The 21,737-nt window shown below is 38.5% G+C and overlaps 2 protein-coding genes across 2 annotated transcripts; both read right to left on the bottom strand.

Moving 5' to 3' along the window:
* Positions 1 to 243: 243 nt before the first annotated feature.
* Positions 244 to 10,060, bottom strand: LOC113763911 (zinc finger CCCH domain-containing protein 5). Its single transcript, XM_027307908.1, has 9 exons — positions 9,603 to 10,060; positions 8,291 to 8,440; positions 8,041 to 8,178; positions 7,680 to 7,838; positions 3,791 to 3,883; positions 3,381 to 3,497; positions 3,009 to 3,083; positions 2,623 to 2,846; positions 244 to 1,918 (listed from the first exon to the last, which is right to left on the bottom strand). The coding sequence occupies exons 1-9, from the start codon at positions 9,990 to 9,992 to the stop codon at positions 631 to 633; spliced, it is 2,634 nt and encodes an 877-aa protein (XP_027163709.1). The 5' UTR covers positions 9,993 to 10,060; the 3' UTR covers positions 244 to 630.
* Positions 10,061 to 17,448: 7,388 nt separating this feature from the next.
* Positions 17,449 to 19,652, bottom strand: LOC113759307. The gene is made up of 3 exons (XM_027301872.1): positions 19,531 to 19,652; positions 18,729 to 19,408; positions 17,449 to 18,638 (listed from the first exon to the last, which is right to left on the bottom strand). Exons 1-3 carry the CDS (start codon positions 19,650 to 19,652, stop codon positions 17,449 to 17,451), a joined length of 1,992 nt encoding a protein of 663 aa, XP_027157673.1.
* Between the last annotated feature and the right edge of the window lie 2,085 nt (positions 19,653 to 21,737).

Below are 21,737 nucleotides of genomic sequence, written 5' to 3'. Positions count from 1 at the left end.
AGCCCAAGAAGTTACCAATGCTCATTTCTGATCGCAGGTTTCAATTTCCCAACCTTATTTTTATTCTTTTTGTAAAGGTACTATTGTTAGAAAACCTGGTTGTTACTACAGTATATATTCTTAGAGGGCAATCTGAGTTAACATAGTCGTCGGGTTTTCAGAATCACAAATTTGAGATGAGATACTCGTTGAATAGGAACTTTTAAAGATAGAGGAAATACGGAATTCGCAGATCAAGCAGCTCAAATATTTGTAGGTTAGAGGATATAAGCATCCGTACAGATTCTAACTCGAAGAGAATAAACTTTGCATCAAAACTAGTGACCAACAGGCCAGGCCGCTTGCATGACATCTACATTGACAAGTTCTTGAAGCCTCCCACTACCAGCATAAGAGAGAGGAGGTTCTGAAGCCAATGGCCCTATATTGAAGGGTCAACGTGGGTAGTATGGACTTAGAATATCTTCATTTATCCCAAAAATTGAGCTTCCCGCAGGACCACAGACAATACTGTCTTGAAGATGTTCAAAGCCTGGGTATGAACTGGTAATCTCGTCTTCCTTTGCATGGATCACCTTGCCATTAGCTTCAACAACCATGCCATCCTTTCGAGATTAGTCCAAATTTTCATCAGTCCCTCTCCCTCGAATAAGATTTCCTTTTCTGGTTGCTTGACCTGCTCTTTCTAGAGTGCTTGTCAACATTCTGATCATGTGACCCAGACCTGCCATGAAATTTTCTTCTATGTTCATGGTGCTCTCTTGTATCGAGTTTTTCAGGTTCCCAGTGGCCTCCTTTGTCAATGTCCTCATGATGCTCACCAGCATAATCACATTTTCTGGTTTTTCTACTTGAATGGTTATGCTTATGGTATTCTCTCGCATCAACCATTTCAGGTTCCCAGCAGCCTCTTTTGTCAATGTCCTCATCGTGCTTATCAGCGTAATCAGCTTTGCTGGTCTTTCTACCAGAACGGTTGTGTTTGTGGTGTTCTCTTGAATCAACTTTTTCAGTTTCCCAGTGGCCTCTTTCGTCAATGTTCTCATCAGCATAATCAGCTTTTCTGGTCTTTCTACTCGAATGGTTATGCCTATGGTGTTCTCTTGTATCATCTTTGTCAATTTCACGGTGGCCTCTTGTGTCACTATCCTCGTCCTCATCAGAATAATCGTCTCCTCTGGTCTTCCTTTTACAAGAGCTAGTACGTCTCCAGCCTCTGTGAAGATTGGGTTTAGCATGTTCAGATCCATTCTCGTCATACTTGTCATGTAAACTTTTCCCTGATTCCTGGAGATCACTAGAAAATCCTGCAGCTTCATCTACACGTGCCGATGATTTTCTTGTTTGCACACGGCGACTCTCTATGATCCAATCGGACCAGTCTCCAGCGGAATCACTATCTGAGGCTCCCCTCCTATACAAAAGGTCTCGTGAGGATATACAGTCTTTATTCTCGTGTGAAAAGTCCCGGCCAGAATCAGTACAAGCGGATGCTTCCTTATTGCAATCACTATCATTTGCAGTTCCAGATAACGCATGATTTTTTCTTGAGATCTTTTCTGGAATTTTGCGCTTGTCAATTTCTAGACAATCATGTGATTGTGACCTTCTCCTAAAGGGGCTTCTGGAGCTTTCTCTTGTGTTTCTTGTGCTGTAATAGTACCCATCAGCATCTTTTTCTTCATCCAACCAAGCTCTATCGAATTCCCTCTCATATTGTCTTCTCTTGCCACGCTGATGGCTTCGGGATTGTCTTTCCTCTTCATATTCTCTTTCATCAGGAACCTCCAGCCTCTTTGTGTCATCACTCCTGTACCTTTTGCTATATTTACTCCTAAACTTGTCTTCTTTGTAATTATCTCTTGGACTACAGTTTGAAGATTTTATTTCTCTAGACAAAGATCTTTGAGAGCGGTATCTGATAACATATTCAAACTTTGTCAGAGGGCAAATAACTAAACTCGAAATTAACACATAAACCAAATAAATTTCTATCAAGATAAAATTCGTACCCCAACAAGATAGAACTGCCACAGTTGTCATGACAGGGTCACATATATGGTTATGCTTAACAAGAGGCACAAGTGGATGACATGTACTTGGACTAGTCATATACAATGGAAAATATTATGAGCAATTTAACAAAGAAAGACTGATCTATGCTAGTTCCGTTTGACCTTTGTCATTCTCTTTATGGAAACAGAAAAAACCAGGAATGAATCTAACAATGAAAGACTGGTCCATGCTAGTTGCCTATGGATTTTGTCACTCTTTAAAGAAAGAGAAAACACGAGTAATGCATTTTCTGCTGCCTATATTCCACAACCTGGCCTAAAATTTTTTTTTGGAGGAGAAGAGGGGGGGGGGGGGTTGTATTGAAAATACCATTTCAACAAAATAAATAAAAAGAAGCAGGGTGTATCTTTATAGCTCCAACAATAAAAAAGGGAGAAAGTTGAAAAATGGAAATTGACCAATCAGGGAGTGAACAACAACCAGCAGGCAAAAGTTTCTTAAGATTAGTGGGCTAAACAGACTCAACATTATATGTCCATTGAGAACAGCAAATTCAACTCTCCCAATAACAATATCAAATGCTATCTATAGCGACAACATACGCACCTTTCTTCATCAGCTATCAAACTTTTGCTGGAGTTCCTACGTTGTCCTTTGGTTTCTTGTTCAACCCATTTGTCATACCCAGACTCATGTGAATAACCAAACAAAGCAGCCATCCTTTTCACCCAATACTTTGGGGGTGGTTTCTCCCAATCAGCCCACTCATAATCTCCACCAGGATTGCGGAAACAATGAATGAAATTACATGCAGTCCCACGAGAACATGTCTAACAAAAGAAAAGATGTTACATGAGATGACAAGTTGCAGAGAAAACAACTTACATGAGATGACAAGTTGCAGAAAATGCCACAACTTTATAAATGAAATGTCTTATGATAACTGATACCCTAAAAGGTTCTGCATTTGCTTCAGATATTATTAGCAATACCTTGAGCTTTGACTTCATATACTCTCCGCAAATGGCAACTTTCCATCTTGTTACACCAACAAACTCACAATTCACCTAAGAAAAAAAGAAAGCTTGAGAATTTTACCATGTAAGGAGTGGAAACACAGTATTCATGTATTGGCACATAAAACACTAATACAGATGGTTGTTTTCTCCTAAAAATTTATAAATGATCTAAGACAAAGGAGATATTTATATCTCCCTCCAATATATTCGACCATAAGATCACATGAAGACCGATGATATTCCGGTTGGCTCCCATCATTTTATATAAAAAAAGAAAATCAGTCAACTGCAAAGCATGGACCAACATTTTTTCTAGTCTAGTTAAGAAAATCCCCAAGGCAATACCTGTTTGCCAGCAAAATAACGGCCATTGATAAAACGGCGGGCAAGAACTGCAGAATCCAACTCTCGGTAGTGTACGTAGGCATTCCCTCGCAAATGATATGAACCATTCCTGCAAACCTACATATATTGCAAAAGGTATGTTCTTGGACTCAAGGACATAAATAAGCAAAAACAAGCTCTATTTCATCTAAAAGAAGACAACATCTCAATGCTTTTCTGCATTTCACTCCTACATCTAGGAAAAGATTTTCATGTCGCACTAGAGAGGAAAAATTAAAAACTGCACCCTTCTTCCAAATTCCACAAATCAGGAACTTCATTCATGCAATGTGATTTACTACTAAAACTACAGCATAATTATTGCCAAAACCAAGGCTACCAGAACAAACTCCATTTTGGCTGATGCATACCTTGAAGTTAACTATTTCTCCAAATTTCAGAAACTCTGTATGCACATCCTCATAAAATTCTTCATAAGAACGCTCAACCTCCTCCTCAGTATACTGCCCAAAAAAAAAAAAAGTACAAAAAGGGATTCATAGCATAAACATAAGAAAAGCCCAAAAAAATAAAGAGAAATATCAGTAGTAAAAACAAGTCACACAATTGTTGCTGATAAGGTAAAGCAGGGCATGACGTGATTGAAAAATTGAAACAAGATTTTGTAACCATATTTCAACTTCCATGAACATCAAAAACAGCATTTATACAGAAACAGTGATTCCAGTCAGCACCTACAAGCATATTAGGAGTTTAACAAGTTTTACATGTGCTTAAACACTACTTCACCATTGGATGTAAAGAAGTCATACTCCTTTAAGCCTAAACATATTGACATACACTTTCAAGTACAAGTGAAATCAGATGGTTTACATTGCAACCAAGAGAACAGAGAAGCATCTTAATTTCTGAACAAACACAACAACTCACAAACTTATAATGCATAAAGATAGCCCACATTCATTTAATTGCTTGATATTCTGGTGGAGCTAGTAAATCCCCACCAGATAAGAACTTGAAGCCTTCTTTAACATACTGATAACACATGTAGAACAAAGCCAGATCGAGATGTTGCATGGATTTAGAATATTAAAAAGACACATTAAACTTCAAACAAGTGGTGCTTCATTAGAAAGCAATCTTAGGGGTTGTGTATCAACAACCCAAAAAAAGAGGCCAGAACTGCTACAACAAATGTGCAAAGAAGAAACAGACAAGTCAAATATTTACAGAGATAATTCCCATACATTCAATTAATGCAACAAGGAAAGTTGGAAAATGAGCAAACAAAATACTCCCTCCGTCCCGTTTTGTTAGTCTTAGTTTTTTTTCACACAGATTAAGAAAGTGTAATTAATTTGGTTGGAAACATAAATTTAGATTAATAATTTCCTAAAATACCCTTATGCTAATCACGAAGAGTGCCAATTAATATCAGTTACAGCTAATGGGTTAGTATTGGAAAAGCTCAATGTATTCAATGTAGTGGGTTAGTATTTAATAACAATGTATTAATAACAAGATATTTAATAAGGGTATTTTAGACAATTTGAAAGATTACTACATTTTTTAATGGGAAAGTGGACTACAATTTGGGACAGACGAAAAAGGAAAACAAGACTATCAAAGTGGGACGGAGGGAGTATAACTAACCCTGATATTTGGTATTAGCAAGTACCACACCCAGCATGTCTCAATTTAATCAATTTTTACATGCACATGTACTTCTTATTTTGTTGGCAGGAGAAAAGAGTGGTTTCTCGTTAGATACTACAGTAAACGGTTCAATCTCCAATGTTTCATCATATAAAAAAAGGCAAGGGAATAAAATGCATATCATAACATTTCATCATTTGTGAATTAAGCTAGTCGAGAAAAGCTTTTTACTTGAGGCAACAAGATAATCTGAAAAGCTCAACCCAATTTCCTTTCTTGTAAATATATTTAATTAGACCCTTTATACTTTTCACCTCTCCTCCACAACCTATACCCGGAGTAGAGAATTTTGCTACTTCCTATTTTGCCCTCCCCCCATTCCCCCCAAAAACAAAAAAAAAGGAAATAACCCCCAATCCATCTAGCAACAATGCTGTAAACTTTTGTGAATGATACACTATTCTGAAGTTAGAATTTTGACCTAATACAAAGAAATCCTTCAGCAATAGCTTTTTTTTTTTTTTTTTTTTTTTTATCACATGTGACATTCAACAAACAACAAAATATGCTTTCCACTTACAGTCAAGATTGTGTAACTTCCTTCCTCTAGTACAAGTCCGCATAATTCTAAATGCTGTAATTTTCTCAAGCCGCATTTTAGGAACTAGCCAAACTTATTTGGGAGGAGATCATCTCTAAACTGAGGCTTCCCAAAGTGCTAGTATTTGTTAAGAGAAACCGAATTCACAGATGCATAACAATCACATGGTTCATGAGCAATCTCAATAAGTACAACACAACCATCTTAAATCTTTAGAAAGAAGAATATAGGCTAAAAGTTACATGGTCTTAAGCAATCTCGAGCAGCAGAGAGCAGCCATCTTAAATCTTCAGAAGTGGAATATAGGCATAACAAAGAGTTAAAGAATACATTACTTTCCATTTTTTTCCATATTCTTTTTCTCCAGCTAGAAAAACTAAAATCATTTTTTTGGTCAGTTGAAATAGAGACAGTATTAAGGGATCAAAATCTACATTAATTTGACTAGCAATCGAATAATTGCATGCTACTATTCAATAGCAACAGCAAGGTAGAAACAGTGACTTGACACCAATCAAATTGAACAAACAACAATTCCATCCAATAATAATTCAAGCTTGTGTAGGATACAGATTGGAAATCTTTCAGCTCCAACCAAGCAAGGCATGAGCATGCACCTCCATCAACATGGAGCAGAACCTCTGTAATAATCTGAGTTTAAAGAATACAACAAGACAACCTAATAGTGTAATTCACATCAAGGTCTGTACCAAATAACTATACACAATAACAAGCCAAATGCTCCTCTAACTCGAAGATAGTAAACCCCCCCCCCCCCACCAAAAGGGGGCCCATTGGAGAAAAGAAAACAAAAATCCTGAAATGCTTAAAAGTTAAGGTAATCAATCACCAGAAGACCACAGCAATTATAATAAGCAAGATTAAAAAAAACCCGGGTGGGGGGGGGGGAGGTTCACTGCATAAGTTAAACTAGGGACAATAATAATATGTTGACCATCTTTTAAGAACATTGCCAGTAAAGCTCGTAAACTTGAGAATAGCAATCAGGATACAAGTACAGCAAGAGAAACTTAGGAAAAGAACATCCAAGTTAAGTCTGCCATTTATTCAGAATATTGACATAGGACAAAGAGCCTCCAATGGATACAGAAAATGTCCAAAGGGAAAATTATTTCAATACTTGGTGCATTAACACCTACTGTTAACATATAGAGGCAAGAAGTCTCTCCAATGAAACCAATAAAAAAAACACCTTTTGTATAAATAATGCCGTTACAGACAACTTATTTTTTTCAGAAATACAATTAATTGGAAGTACTTTCCTAACAAAATTTTACATTTTTCCCCACTGGAGTAAGTTATCTAAACAGCCAGCAAGAAGTACAAGAAGCATCCATTCACAAGGAAACTCATATACACCGTATGACATCAAAACACAGTGTACCTCCTCATAGGAATTTCATAGAAACAAAAAACAAACACTAGAAACTTTGCCAGATAATTATCAAAATGCACCAAAAGCACGTCAAACTTATCATGTTCCAAACGAGGGATACATGTCCCTTTACACTGTTAAACAGAAATTACCTCCTCTTTGTTGGTAACAAAAGGAACATGCAATACACAAAGTTCTGCATAAATTAATTAGCAAGGACTTAGATTTTCTGTAGCCCTACATAAACAAAGAGATCGTCTCTGTGTTCAGTTTGCCAAGTTACCATTGGAACATTCTCCATTTTCTACTAGACTACACCAGAATATCAAGTTAAATGAAATAAACCTCCACTTTCTGTTCTCACCTAAGACACAAGTAGCAATAACTATGTGTATTTAAGTTTAACAACATGTTGACCAGAACTATACTAATAATAATGACCGACCTTGCATGGAAAGAATGAAAGACTGTGGCCAGCCTAAAAATCTGGCCCCAATCCATCAAAAGTAGGCTCCTGACTTCAGAATATGAGAAACAAGTTTGACATGTAATTGCTATCAAAATGCTAAGATACAAAATAACCAATAGTTGAAGTATTGAAGTAGTTCAAAGACAAGAACAGGATACTAGTCACTTCTTAACAGACCTCAAGCCCCTCGTCGTGCTCCCAGGCAAGGCCAGGTCCATTGTACATATTCTTGATGAGCAACGTACAAGATATTTCAGGGTAAAAGTGAACTCTGCTGCATCGAGACCCAAAACGACAGGCCCCTGTTTTCAGGTGGAATGGACAATGGGCTTTGTCCTGCCATACACCCAGCAAACAAAAAGAGAAAAAGGTAAGACTTTCCTCACCAAAAAATAAAATTGAGGAGAGCTAACACAGAAATCACTTTGTAAACAAAAGATAAGGCTTGCCTACACAAATATCAAAAAATCATGTAATCAGACAAAAATGGAGTGAGCAATGGAAGCAGTAACAAAGAGCAAAGACAAAGAAAGTGTACCTGTTCAGTCCCAAAGTTTGGAATTTGCTGAGCAACATTCTCCAACAACTGTTGAGCTGATACGGTTGATGAACTCTTGAAATCAGCAAAAGCTTCAGATTGCGGAGGAAGAGGATTTGATGTTGGTCTATCAGGATCCTGCAATATAACCTTGTCTAAAATGTGTTGCCACAGAGGCAAGGGACAAGAATATATACATAAAAAGTGGAGTAATCTGGAAGTAGAATTTGGACAAATCAGTTAGCAATACCTCTTCCCATTTCTGTTCAGCATCCTTCTTTTTCATTTTGACTTTATTCTTCTTGACAATTATCTCATTTCCCTGCCAAATAATTTCTGGAAGGCCGTCCTCTATATATTCCCACTCGTCTTCACCATTTGCCTCAGTCTCAAGTCCAACCTGTTATACATGTGTAAGACACACTAGAGGAGTTATTGTACATTTAAATGTATCTTGCACACAGAGGGGGAGGGGGGAATTTTCTATAAGACCCTTAACTTGCATCAAACGATTGCAACTAGTAGACTATTTACCGCAATTGCAACTGCTAGACAATTTTCTGATTCTTAAAGATGTTAAGGCTGCAACATGCTAACCTGATAAGGGACTCATATTCAATTGTGAACCTGAGGTATTACTAAAATTCAGGACAAATAGTTACAGTGCAATAGGGCATGAATCTAAAAGAAAAGTCGGAAAAAAGAGTACTTAAGAAAATGATAAGCACGTAATAGATAGAATGTTGCCATTACCTTTTTGATATATGATCTATAGAGAAAAAAGTAGTACTATTCTATTATTCCAAACTTTTTAAGGGAATTGGCAAAAATTTGGCATGTCCAAAGTAACAAAAATGCAACCTATTCTTTAAGTTAAGTTTGATAACTAGCTACCTATGAGACTCAAACTTACAATTTCAGATAAAAATGTCCAGAAAGTTTCCATCACGCTACTAGCAGGCAATGTTGGAAAACTGAAAAACCACAAGCACGCAACCAAATCCTTCCAAGACATGGGGTCTAAATAGTTCTTTATATAGATAAAAACAAATAAGAGCACAAAAACATCATCAAACGAGAATCACCGAAATGAATAAAAGTAACACTTAAAACTCATCATCACAAGTTTCCGTGTCCGTGAGCTTATTAGCTCCATCACCAATTCTACCACGCCATACGAGCATGTGTGGAATAAATTTATTTTCTCTTTTTTCCTACGACATAATGATTCTGACAGTTACACCGTCTTCCTCATTCTGGATTCAACGGGTAAGGAAAGAGGAGGCACTTACACCTCCGGTAAGGCCAGTAAGGGATCAACCTGGTTTGCGCACCTTAATACCTCAACTGAGGCATCTTTACCAGATTTGAGATACTCAAACACATATTCTTTACGCAAATCATCAAAATCAAAAACAAATTTCGCAGTAAACCATAAGTATTCCACAAACTAATTAGCGAGTTCATTATAAGCAACCAGTATGTATCTCGTCATGAAAAATTAATACCTAAGATTTGATGTAGTAGCGCATTTCGGACAAAGGCAAATGAAAAAAGTGAACCTGATTCTCTTTTAATTTTAGTTCTTCTTCTGTCATTATTCTTCTTTGCTCCTCTTCTTCTTCTTCCTGAGCCTTTTTCCGAGCCAAGGCTTCAAGGAACAGCCGTTCTCTCTCCTCGAATTCTCTCCTTTCCCTTTCTACCCTCTCCCTCTCTCTCTCCTCTTCGAGCTGAAGACGGAGCTGCTCCTCAGGATCGTTTAGTCGAGCTTCCTCTTCTTGCCGCTCCTTCTCTGCTGCCTCCTTCCTCTTCTGCTTCCTCTTCTCCTTCTTCGACGCCTTCCTTTTTTCCTTCCGGCAAATGCTGGCCACCGCCGCAGCCGAGCTCGGCTCACTCATTGAACAACCATCTTTTATTCCTTCTTCCCCTTGCTCCTGTTCTTCTTCCGCCATTGCCAATTCGATTCTTTCAGGCGTCGCAGCACTCTAGGGTTCTGTTGTCGGTGGTGAAAATTAGCAATCCACAGTTGTTTGAATTTGTACTAGGAGGGGATCACCGCGCATCGCGCGGTGTTAATTCCATGTTGCCAAGAAAATGCCCAGATTTACCAGTGAAAATATCATAAATCATATGTATTGCGTTTGAGTTAGTTGGTTAAAAAATATTAAGCTTTGAAGTAAGCAATGTTGCAAGAAAAAACGTGAGTAAATAAAAGTTTGCATTCAACATGTTGTTGAGAAAAAGATTGAATAGGAAAAATCGAGACGAGTAAAATTGAAGTTCATCGGGATGGTTTTGTTTGATGTAGAGACGTGATGAAGTGTTGGGAGAAGTAAATGTGAGATCTAAAAATATTAAACAATGAGCAAAGGGTTTTTTTTTTTTTTCTATTTTCTTGTGGAAGGTTGATAATTTGTGCTGTTTTTAAATTTACAATAAGAATTGACTCTGATGCTGTTCAATAGTTTGCATATTTTTTATTCTATGGAAACGTCTCACAATTGAAATGTATTGTTTCTTCGCAGCGAATGGAAATGTCTCCTAAATGAAGTTATTGTCGGGAGAATGAATTAACCAGTTGATGTATGGAAAGGTGGAAATCTGTTCGTGTAGTTGAGTTTCATGCCAGAGTCAATAAAATTAATTACTGCATAAGTGAAGAAAATTAGCGGTAAAGACTGATGTTAGGTATTTGAAATGTTGTTGCCGCATGCATAAATTCATTGCAATGCAGTTATATTTAGTAGGAATGTATAGTGCGCTCGAAGGGGAAAAAAATTTCGACCATGTTTGATAAAAAGCTTCAAGAGAAAAGTAAATTTTGTTTACAGAGAAAACCATACTGCCTAATCTAGGTAGAAGCAGGACAATTAGAAAAAATTCTGAAGATGCAAGACCATGGAAAGACCCTCTCGACTCCATGATCATCAAATATTAAAACTGTGAAGGTAGTTGCTGATTCTGGAACAAACACAAGGATCTCATTGTGCTGCAATCGATGCTAGAGGACGAAGTTTCTCCAATTTTTTTTTAGCTTTTTCCCTTTTACACCAATCTCTGTGAGATTTTCTCCGGTCCTAATGAGAAGCGTTGGAGTTCTTTGTTCATTAACAAAGCGATCGACGAATCTTGGGATTTTCTAATAGAAATGGATGAAAGTTAGTTCCGAGTACATAATGTATAGAGTTTGTTTATAGCAATGTAGTAAGAGGAGGAGAAAGAAATAGAGTAAGGATAGGTTACCAATGTGTTTGGAGTTGCTGCATGAAAGGTTTGATAGAAGGAAACCGAGTCAGTGAGGTTTTGGGCTAAATTGGGTTTTATTGATGAAGCAACCGACTGCTGAAGCATCACAGAATCTGCGCCATGAGAAGGTATTTAGCAGATAATAAATTAGGGAGAAATTTGGTACAAGTAACTACATGATATAAAGCGAGGCATAAACTGACCTTGGGGATGGTCAGCACCAGATTGTAATAAATTTGGCAATGGAACTGTCCAAGATAGGTAAACTTGTTCTTGCAGCTCGGAAAAATGGATGACATCGAAGACGAGATCGCCGATATGGCGTAGAAGCAACATATCATGTCTGGTTGTGATATTTTCATGGCAATATTCATCCCAACCTTCTTCAAATGAACGATCGTCGACGACAACAGGCCATTTATGAATTCCATGCCTGAGAATGATTGTATTGTGGAGGTGCTGATTAAGTAATAGCTTGAATTCAGCGAGCAGAATCTGTGTATTTAGAGATACGAACAGGCAAATGTTAAATGAATATATGTAAATGGGCTGCATATCGTTAACATGCATTCTCCAGCACATGAACGAATGATTATACCTCTCCTCTGTGATTGCATTTAAGCAGAAAACAACAGGCCATCGAGCTGCTGTTTGTTAATCCATGGGTGGATAATTCTTCTGCCATCGATCTAATCAGAGAAGTTAATTTTTAAAAAAATCAGGAAAGATGTAACTATACGCAGGCAAAGAAAAGTGGCAAACGGTAGGGATAACCTGGGGAAAGAAGCGGAAAAGTTAACTTGTTGCAGTGATTTGCTTGGGATGTATACTCTATTTAAGCAGCAGGTATATATAAAGAATGGATGGCTAACAGTTTTTTTTTTTTTTGGTAATAAAGGTTTTTATATTTAGTCTGGCTCCCATTTTTCACAAGCATGTGGCTTAATGATCTGTCATATCTGTCTTTCTTAAAGTTATTTAAGGTTGAACAAAGGGAAAAGTTATTTTTTCTTAAATTTATTCAAGCCTAAACAACTACACATTTTACGGATAATAGATCCCCGAGCCTGAGCTGGTGAGAAGAGTAAGTTTAGGTAATAAAGCAGGTGTGATATTTAATAAGAGAGTTATGTCAAGGGGAAGACTTGAATATGTTATGAGGAATGCATTCTGAAAAATTGATGTACAAGAAATATCACATACACCAGGAGGGCAATTAATAAACTGAACGTAACAGAGGTTGAATTTAAAGGCCACTGCAACAAGTACATAACAGTTGTAAAGCACCAATCTAGATACATAGTTATTGCTGATTGCAGCTTAGTAGCAAAGACAAAAGCCGGTAGAACAAAAGAAGTTTAAGGGGTATCCATGGACAAAAACACATCTCTCGTTAGCACTTAAATAAGCCTTGTAAGATTGCACAAGAAACTTAGGAAAAAATAGACGACAGCAGGTTAGGCCTAGCACCTAAAGATCAGGTGGATGCAAGAGGCCACAGCAACAACCTAGTTCAATTTTTGCTTCTTGCTAGAGCTGCATTCTGGATTTTCATCCTCATCTGGGTCAATGTTTTGTGGTTCATCAAACCTATCAGAAAGTCGAACACAAATCTTTGAATGAGCACTATTCTCTCCTGCGATCATAAATTTGTGATATGTCATGATATGCATAAATTTAGCAGACAAGTGTAGAAAAGAAATCAGGTATCTGGTTCTTTACCTGGAGTCCCTAACTGTATGGTGTCAGATTTTTTGCTAGGAAAAGGAGAGCCATCTTTTGTTTGCATTGCTAACTGGACAGAATCAGTAGCGTCATCAATTTCAGAGTAGTATATAATCGTGTAACGCTGCCTTGCATCGGCCAGCTGTGCTTGCACAGGTTTGATGTGTAGCAGAAAGTTTTTGATTTGAGCTCATTGTGGACAAACTCGAGTGGCAGCTCAGCATTCTGTTAAGAAAACATAAAACAAGAGTAAAAATTGTATAATATCTTAAGTATTAAGATTTACGAGGTAAGAACCTCATTAAAATGCTGCATTGCTTCTAGCGCATTAAATGTCAATAGCTTCTCTGCTAGTTCGCCAAACAATGAAGCCGGTATCACACTAGTGCTATCAGTCAAATCAACATCAAAGCGGCATCTGAAAAGGAGCACACAGTATGCAAGGAGGCATTTATTGACTCGATCAGTATTAGATAACAATGAATAGAAAGCAATACATGAAACGTATTTATTTAGTACCTAGGAACTGCAGGATGTTTCTATTTGCACGAGTTACACGTAAACACAACTTCATGGCCTGCTGCTGTAGTTCGGCAACAGTTTTTACAGCTCATGTACCAATATTTTTGGAAGATGTGTTCAAAAGAGATCTGCGCCTTCACCCATATAGTCTGAAAGACCAGCAAGCATGAGTCTAAAAAATTGTTCATACACGAGAAAAAGTACAAAAGGAGGTAAACATTTGCTGGTCACAGACCTTTTGCGATGAAGTTATGTTACAAATCCAAGTAGTTTTCTGGTCTGATTTTAATGACAGCTGTGGATTATATTTAATATAGGCCTTTTTTTCAACAATCTCTTTAATCAGGTCAGTGTTTCTCAAGGCCCTGGGCCAAAGGAGACATAAAAAATGTTAGAACTGGAAGGCAAGACAGTATTTCCATCTAAACTGTGTACAGAATGATAACTGTAAATATATTGTACCAGTTCTTGAGTTCCCTTGCTTCTTGTATAGGCGGATCAACAAGACTCGCTGAATCAAACCAAGTACCAAGTGCGACCCCTATATGTCAAAAAGAAATGGAGAAAGATTTACAGGTGTGGCAGACGACAATAGGAGGATAAACGTAAATAATGGAAAAAATAAATGTTGGGAGCAAACCATTATAGTTATTCACTTTGACTCTGCGAGCAATGATCACAGGATAGCTGTGAAGCTTAGATAGTATGTCTTCTCCCTCATTAGCTAGAAAGCTATCCCATAGAAACAATAGGACAGTCTGTGATCTGTAGTTAGGATTAAAGTTAACAGTAACAGACTGAGAAAATGGTTGCAGAGAAAAAGTAAGAGGCGTAGTGTGAAGTTTTGGTTAAGCTGAAGTTTAAAGGCCTTACTCTTCATTAAGCAGAACAAATTTCTGAACATCTGATTGCCTTGAGTTTTTAGTAACTGTTTTCCTCTCAAGTGCACTAATAACGACTCCTAGCACGTCTATGAATAACACAGAGAAGCTGATTATAAAAAACGGGCCTGAGAATGTAAACTTATTAAGAGTAAAGCATTGAAGCACTTACCTACTGATTTAGTTTTGTCATCCATGTACTGAACTAAATCAGTAAACTTTGAATAGCAGAAACTCACAGGCATGACTTCATCATCATCAGGAATTTTGTCAATGACAGTCCTGCTACTGATCACCCATTGAACTGTAAGGTCAGATGTTTGGAACTTTGACGGTATAGGTCTGACTTCAGCATTAGAGATTCTATACTTTTTATAAATCTGCAAGATCTGACTCATTCTAGGAATGTCATCATTGAAGATGATTCCTTCGACCCTCGATCCCTATTTAAAGCAGCGAAAGAAACACAGGATTAAGAAAGCAAAAGAACAACCTACTTAAACTATTACTTCTAAAACAGAGCATCAGTTTTGACTAACTTCTAAATCATAGAAAACAAACTTTTGCTTCTTTGTTGGTGTTCCCATTGAGTTGGTTATCTGTTGCTTTTCTTGAACAGTGATGTCGCAGCTCCAATTTCTCATATGAGGCACAATATCTCGCATCGGCAGCAAGTTAGCCATCCTATAAACACATAAGTTGCTGCGTAAGTGAAAGGAATAAAATATCCAAGAACACAGTATCTAAGAATTAAAAAGATGAATAACACCTTGCTGTAGCATGATTGCAGTAGAAAATGATCCATTCCTGCGTTAATCTAAAAATTTCATGAAAGACAACATTCCGAGTTTTGCAATCTATTTTTGTGCCTTCAAATGTTCCAGGAATAAGAAGAATTTTGACTTTAGCGGCAGTCCTAGCTCTGGACAGAGCACCATACAACTGTCCATGAGAAAAAACTGGTTTTCGTAGATAGATGCCGACGTAGTCAAGAGTTTGACCCTGCGATTTATTGATGGTCAAGGCAAAGCAAAGGCGGACAGGAAACTGCGTTCGTATGAATGGAATCCCATTTTTGTCGTTGTCAGGCGACTGAAGAGGTATCCTCGGAATAAAAACTGTTTTTCCTCGGTGATGGCCAAAAACAATCTCGGCAGAAATTGTGTGTTGTCCGAGATATCTGCATATCAACCTTGTTCCATTGCAGAGACCTTCAGCAGGGTTTAAATTTCTTATAAGCATTAGTGGACAGTTTTTCTTCAACAACAACTTATGAGAAGGGAGACCTTTAGGATTTTGCGAATTGAGGAAGTCCTCATAATCGCTTTGGTGCCGCTGATCTACAGTCTTGTCTGAGCTAATGTAAGTTTGAAGGTTTCCAGGAAACCTCCTAATCATCATTTCATTGAGCTCGTCGACAGAGCTATTTTTAGGAGCAAGGATGCATCTATTTATCAGGTTATAAGGACCGTTGGTATAGAAGTTCATATCTGAAAAAACACTTTCTATTAACCTGTATATAAAAAGATTCATTAATAATGGCAGTAGAAGGAATAACTATAAAAACGGCTGGATTTGATTAGATGTGGCAAGCTAACCTGTTCAAAGACACCTATTTATCTACATAAGGAATAACTATATCTGGGGATAAAGTTATCTCGCCTCGATCGTCCACAGGTTCTCTCCCCTCTCCTACCCTTAAAAGGAATTGAGAAAAGCCTAGATCAAACATAACTCGCATGTTTTCTGTGAGCCTGATTTTGTGTAGTTTAGACCACAAGGGAGAAACGGGGAAGGTCGATTCTATGACAACTTCCTTAGTCGCTTGCCCAATGATTGGCAGAATTTGTCAGAAATCACCGCCGAAAACAACTACCTTTCCTCCAAAAGGCAAATCTGAATCCATTAAATCTTTTAGCAATTCGTCAAATGCTTCAATTGTTTCCCGCTTAGCCATGGAAGCTTCATCCCACAAAATAACGGTAGATTCAAAAAGGAGTTTTGAAGCTGAGCTTTGTTTACTAAGCTGACAAGTTTTAGTTTTCGAGAAATCAAGCGGTATCTTGAATCTCGAGTGAGCTGTCCTTTATCCGGGAAGGATCGATGCTGCAATTCCAGATGTTGCCACTGCAATTGCAACATGGTTCTGTGAGCCCAAGGTGGCGAGGAGTGACCTATACAGAAAAATTTTTTCGGTCCCGCCAGGGCCATCAATGAAAAAAGCTTGTCCTTGTAAGGAAAAGCATGCTTTTAAGATTAGATCATAGGCATGTTTTTGCTCAGGGTTCAACTTGTGAGACAACAACAGATCCTCAGGTTCTACGGGTAAGCTCTTTTCACTCCCAATCTCCTTTGTTAGCCTTTCAGCATAACTGGAGGTAAATTCATTGGAGACAAAGTGAAATTCAGCAAGGCTTTTGCCCATTTGTTCGAGCGAACTGTTTATATCCTGCAAAACCTTTCTTTTAATTTCAAGAGAAGAAAGTCCATGGAATGGTTGCTGGTGATGGTAGTCGGCAGAAAGGTCAAGTTCGAAGCTCTCCCAAAGCGACCTAGGATTCGTCGGAGAATAGTACACAAGGAGAGTGGCAAACAATAGACGCAATGAGGACGGCATTTGAAACGCCACTGCTTCCTAAAGTGTGTCCTCTATGTACGTATCAGACTGCAGAAGGCCGAGAGCTAAAGCAGACTCTCTAAACGAAACTAATCTCTGCTCGTTAACAGACAAAAGGGCTTCAAAAGACGTCGGCCCAGCAATGTGAGTTAAAAGCAATCTCAAATAATACCTCTCTCATTCTTTCGGACTAACAGTCACCATCCGGCCAATGACTTTTCGACGCTTTCGTTCAGTCCACTCTTTATATTTAGGAGACCAAACAAAATGTTCAGGGAAATCTCTATAGAAGCATTTCAGGGTTTGTGCTCTCTGATTTGTTCTGTTCATGTGAAAAAACTGTGTTAACATTGTTTTAGAAAAATCAACTTTGCTCAATAATTGCAACAGGTCAGAATTCTTGTCGAAGGAAACAAGTTACTGGTCTGGAAGATGAACTTGAAGAGTGTAAACTACTGGAGTCATTTGATTGAGCTTGAATTCATAAATGTGCCAAAAAGCTTCTGGAGGTGAAACCCATCTACCTTTCTGAAAGTCTCTTATTTCATCAATATCATTGCCTGATTCACAAGAAATAATCTTAAAGCTCACCAGATCATGTCCTTTGAAAACATACTTATACAAGTACTTCACGAGCTTAAGAGTTGAACAGATTTCCACGTTGATGTGGCAATCAAATAAAGCAAGTAGGTAAGGGTTATAAGGCACAACCCACCTATTATCAAGAGTAAATCTGCGAACTCTGATACTCTTGTCGTCATCTCTTCTTCTGTAATATGGATAAGTATCCTCACCATGGGTTGTTTGAGCACAAAAGTTCTTTGGATAGCGATTTTTGCAGGTTTCGTCTCTCATGCAAGGGCAAGATTTATCCATGGCCCCGCAAGGACCATGGATCATATGTTTGATAACAAGAGAATACAAGTGAGGATAGCGATATTTGTCGAGCAGCTCAACACAAACTACTTTGTCATATGACTCCCAGTTAAGTAGCTTATGACCAGGTTTTAAGATCAATAATAAATGAGCATGAGGAAATCCTTGCTTTTGAAACTCGATCACATAAACACACGCTGCAACTTCGCCAAAGATTTGCTTATTCAGGATTTCTGCTTTAAGCATTTCAAACTTGGCTTTAAAAACTCTAGCTAGAAGGTCTGGCCGATCTTGAGGTTTTTCATGGTATTTCAAGTTCTCCTGAATCTCCTTCCATGCTGGATTACATGTCATTGTAAGGAAAATGTCTGATTTTTCGTATTTTTGGACCAGCGCCATCGCATCAAGGTAGCGATGGCGCATATCCCTCGGCCCACCTATAAAGGAACCAGGCAAGATGACCTTACGACCAACCTTAGAACCAGCAGTTTGGCCAATAGAAACACTATCAAGAACTCCTTGAAGAATTTCGGAGCGTATTTTGTTTTGCCGATGTCTATGGAAGTCAAGCCTAGATGTTTCTATCTTGACATAACCATCAACCGAAAACTGCAGTAGCAATCTAAGGGTGTGTAACAACATTAACTCATCAGTGTCTCTTATTTGAAACCTATAACAATAGTACTCCCTAACTGATACAATATCAGCCTCTGTTTTGCCTCGATCAGCAGCTAAAAGATGAAAAATAGTTTGTACATGATTAGATGATATAATGCAACGGCTGGATTGAGTAACTTATAACAATGGAGAAATGTACTCGCCTCTCTGTTCTAAATCAATTAACTCTGACGAGGAGCTAATTGAAGCTGGATCAAGGGTAATATCACCCTCACAGGAGTCCCCTCCTCTTTTCCTTTTGTGAAGTCTCTTAATTCCATGGTGCCAGCCACACTCACCACGGAAAAAAATGAGAGGGTACTGTAAAGGGTCATAACAACAATAATAATACTGGATTCTATGGCTACCAGCTGAGCGAGAATAGACCTGAATATGAGCGCGCCTATCGGATGACTGATCTTCACTTTCAGTCCATATAGTTGCTACTTGAGAGGCAGAAGGAAGATTATACACGCGCTGGTCAAGCGAAGGATAACAATTAAGAACAATGTTCAGGTTGTCAATGTTCGGAACATCCCTAAGGCTTTTAAAGAAGCGAGTATAAGGATTATCAGAAAGAACGCGCATAAGCAATCTTAAAGTGTGTTCACGCAGCTTATCAGAGTTACCAAGCCTCTTTGCTAATTCTTCATCAGTGTCAAAGAAATATAATTGGATGCCAGATGGTTTATCGCCCAAGTGAATAAGGCCATCAAGAAAGTGGTAGACCTGGCCCTGAACACGAAAGGTATAAACACCTTTTGTGTTCTTTGTTAGCTTAGAGTCATACTTCGCAGCAAAGGTTGTGAAGCCAAGGTTGTTGTTATAAGTACGCACATTATTTCTGAAATGACACTCTCTTCATCGTTGTCAATGAACAAACGTTTTAGATTGTAAGGCATTGGAGGAGCGATGATAGAGATTTCTCCTCTCGAGCAGCAAAATGTAGGAGGCTCCAAATGGAACCTCTTCGCTCCACAGTGCTGACAATCAGGAGCATCTGGTAGAACCAGAGATGTAGAAGGAATATTGGCAAGACGAGATGAAGCTGAAGGTGTTCGTTCTATCGCTGCAGTTTTATTTTGCATACGAGTGTCTCTATTAGCGTTGGATGTATATATAGATAAATCAGAGTATAAGGTAGTCAATGACTAAGGGAGATCAGAAACTGATGACAACCTGATTCCTGGTTGGCTACAGTTTCAGGAGTATTGCGTTTCTTGCTACGAGATCAACTAAAAGATGGAGCAGTAGAAGGATTTATTTCCCTGCTTCCTATCTCCAAATGACCAGTTGCTGGTTCACACCTGACGACATCCTTTCCAGGAACTATGCCTGCGGATTGCAGGACTGAATAAGCATTCCAAAATAGCCCAAAATCCCTTAAAGGGACACGGTGGAGAAAGGGCAAAGGTTCTCAGAAATCAAGCTATAAAGATGAGTATTCATTATTTACAGCCTGGTCGAAGCAGTGCAGCAATGATACAAAGACAATGAATATGCCAAGGTAAGGCAATACCTGTGCAAGGAGGGGGTAAAACAGAATCCGAAAGCGTAGTAGGGAAAGAATTACTTTTACAAGGGAGATGTTTCTGGACCGGTTGTTCAGAGTTAATAAGAGTTGAATTCAAGGAAAACAAGTCGAGCATAATTTCAGAATGTTCATTGTTCATGAAGTGTTCATTTTCAGGGGAAAGGGGTAGTATGTTCTTAGGGCCTCCTTTACTTGATCCAACACTGACTTGGTAATCAGTAGAATGAACGGGGATTTTTTTTGGGTCTGCACCATTAGACGACCTCTGATATTTTATTGGCCCAAGGCTATGATGGAGCGGAAGCTCTGCAGTTATGAACAGAGGCAGATTTGATTTGAGAGGTACAAGGGAAGTAATGTCAGCCAATAGAGATGAATAAGGTTAAACGACGCCTCAGAGGGGGAGCTAAACGGCCCTAGGGATCGGACGATGAGAAATGTTGATATACCTGCAGTAGGAGGCGCCTTATGGACAGGAATTGTTCTGTTAAAGGAGGAAGAAGAAGAAGAACCAAAGGGACCAGGTAGTTGCTCGGACATGAATTCTAATCCTTCACCAATCGCAAGGGCATTATCAGCGGAAAACATAACATCTATGTTCCCTAACGATTGAGAATGAACAGACGTTTGATCTACACCACGGCACGACATACAACGAGCATTTGGCAACGACACACCAGATTCCACATAGCCTAAAGGAACCTTGCGAACGCGAACAGGTAAACTTTTTTCAGCTCTCTTTGCTGCTCTCGCTTCTCTCCGAGAGCGCAGGAGTTCGGCTTTCTTTGTAGGCGACATTTCTGCATATTTTTTGCGGCGCATAGCATTTCTATCCATCTGATTACTACACACCTCAGTAGTTGAAAGAAAAGCTAACACACACCCCTAATGCACTACTATAGGGCTGAGAAAATATGCACTAAGGAGGACTAAGCTCAAGTAAACAGCCTAGCATAAAGAAATGGCATAACAAAGGCGTGCGCTAAACGGCTGTCATCCAAGGGGGGGAAAAACAGAGGAAAAAAAAACTAAAGAAAAGTTTGTATACAGCACCACTTAGCTGAGCATTCAATCCGTTTGATTACTACATGTCTTAGTAGGCGAAGAGAGGCTTACACACATCTCTAATGCACTATCATAGGGCCGACAAAATAAGCACAACAGAGGCCAAAGTTCAGGAGAAAAGAGGCCAACATAAAGAAATGCCATAACAAAGGTATGCATTAAATGCCTACTATCAAAGGGGAAAAAAGACAGAGGAAATTAAAGCTAAAGCAAAGTCCTTATACAGCACCACTGAACTGAGTACTCTTTCGATCTAAAAACTACATACCTTAGAAGTTGAAAGAAAGGCTAACGCATCAATGTAATGCACTACCATAGAGCCGACAAAATAAGCACAAAGGAGGCTAAAGCTGAAGCAAAAAAGGCTAACATAAAGAAATGTCATAACAAAGGCACGTGACAAATATCTCTTATTGGGGGGCGGTGGGGGAATCAGAGTAAAGAAAAGGTAAAGCAAAGTTCTTAGGCAGTTACATGAAACCAAGCGGATAAGAATAAAGAAGGTAAATGGCTGAGAAAACCTTTGTAATATTTAAAAAGTGAAGTAGCAGAAGGCATGAAGCAAATGGTTAGT

This window comes from Coffea eugenioides, chromosome 2, assembly GCF_003713205.1.
Source record: "Coffea eugenioides isolate CCC68of chromosome 2, Ceug_1.0, whole genome shotgun sequence".
In the NCBI taxonomy this organism is placed as follows: Eukaryota; Viridiplantae; Streptophyta; class Magnoliopsida; order Gentianales; family Rubiaceae; genus Coffea; species Coffea eugenioides.
Note: the sequence above shows the minus strand (reverse complement) of the source record. Positions and strands in the feature narration are given on the sequence as shown.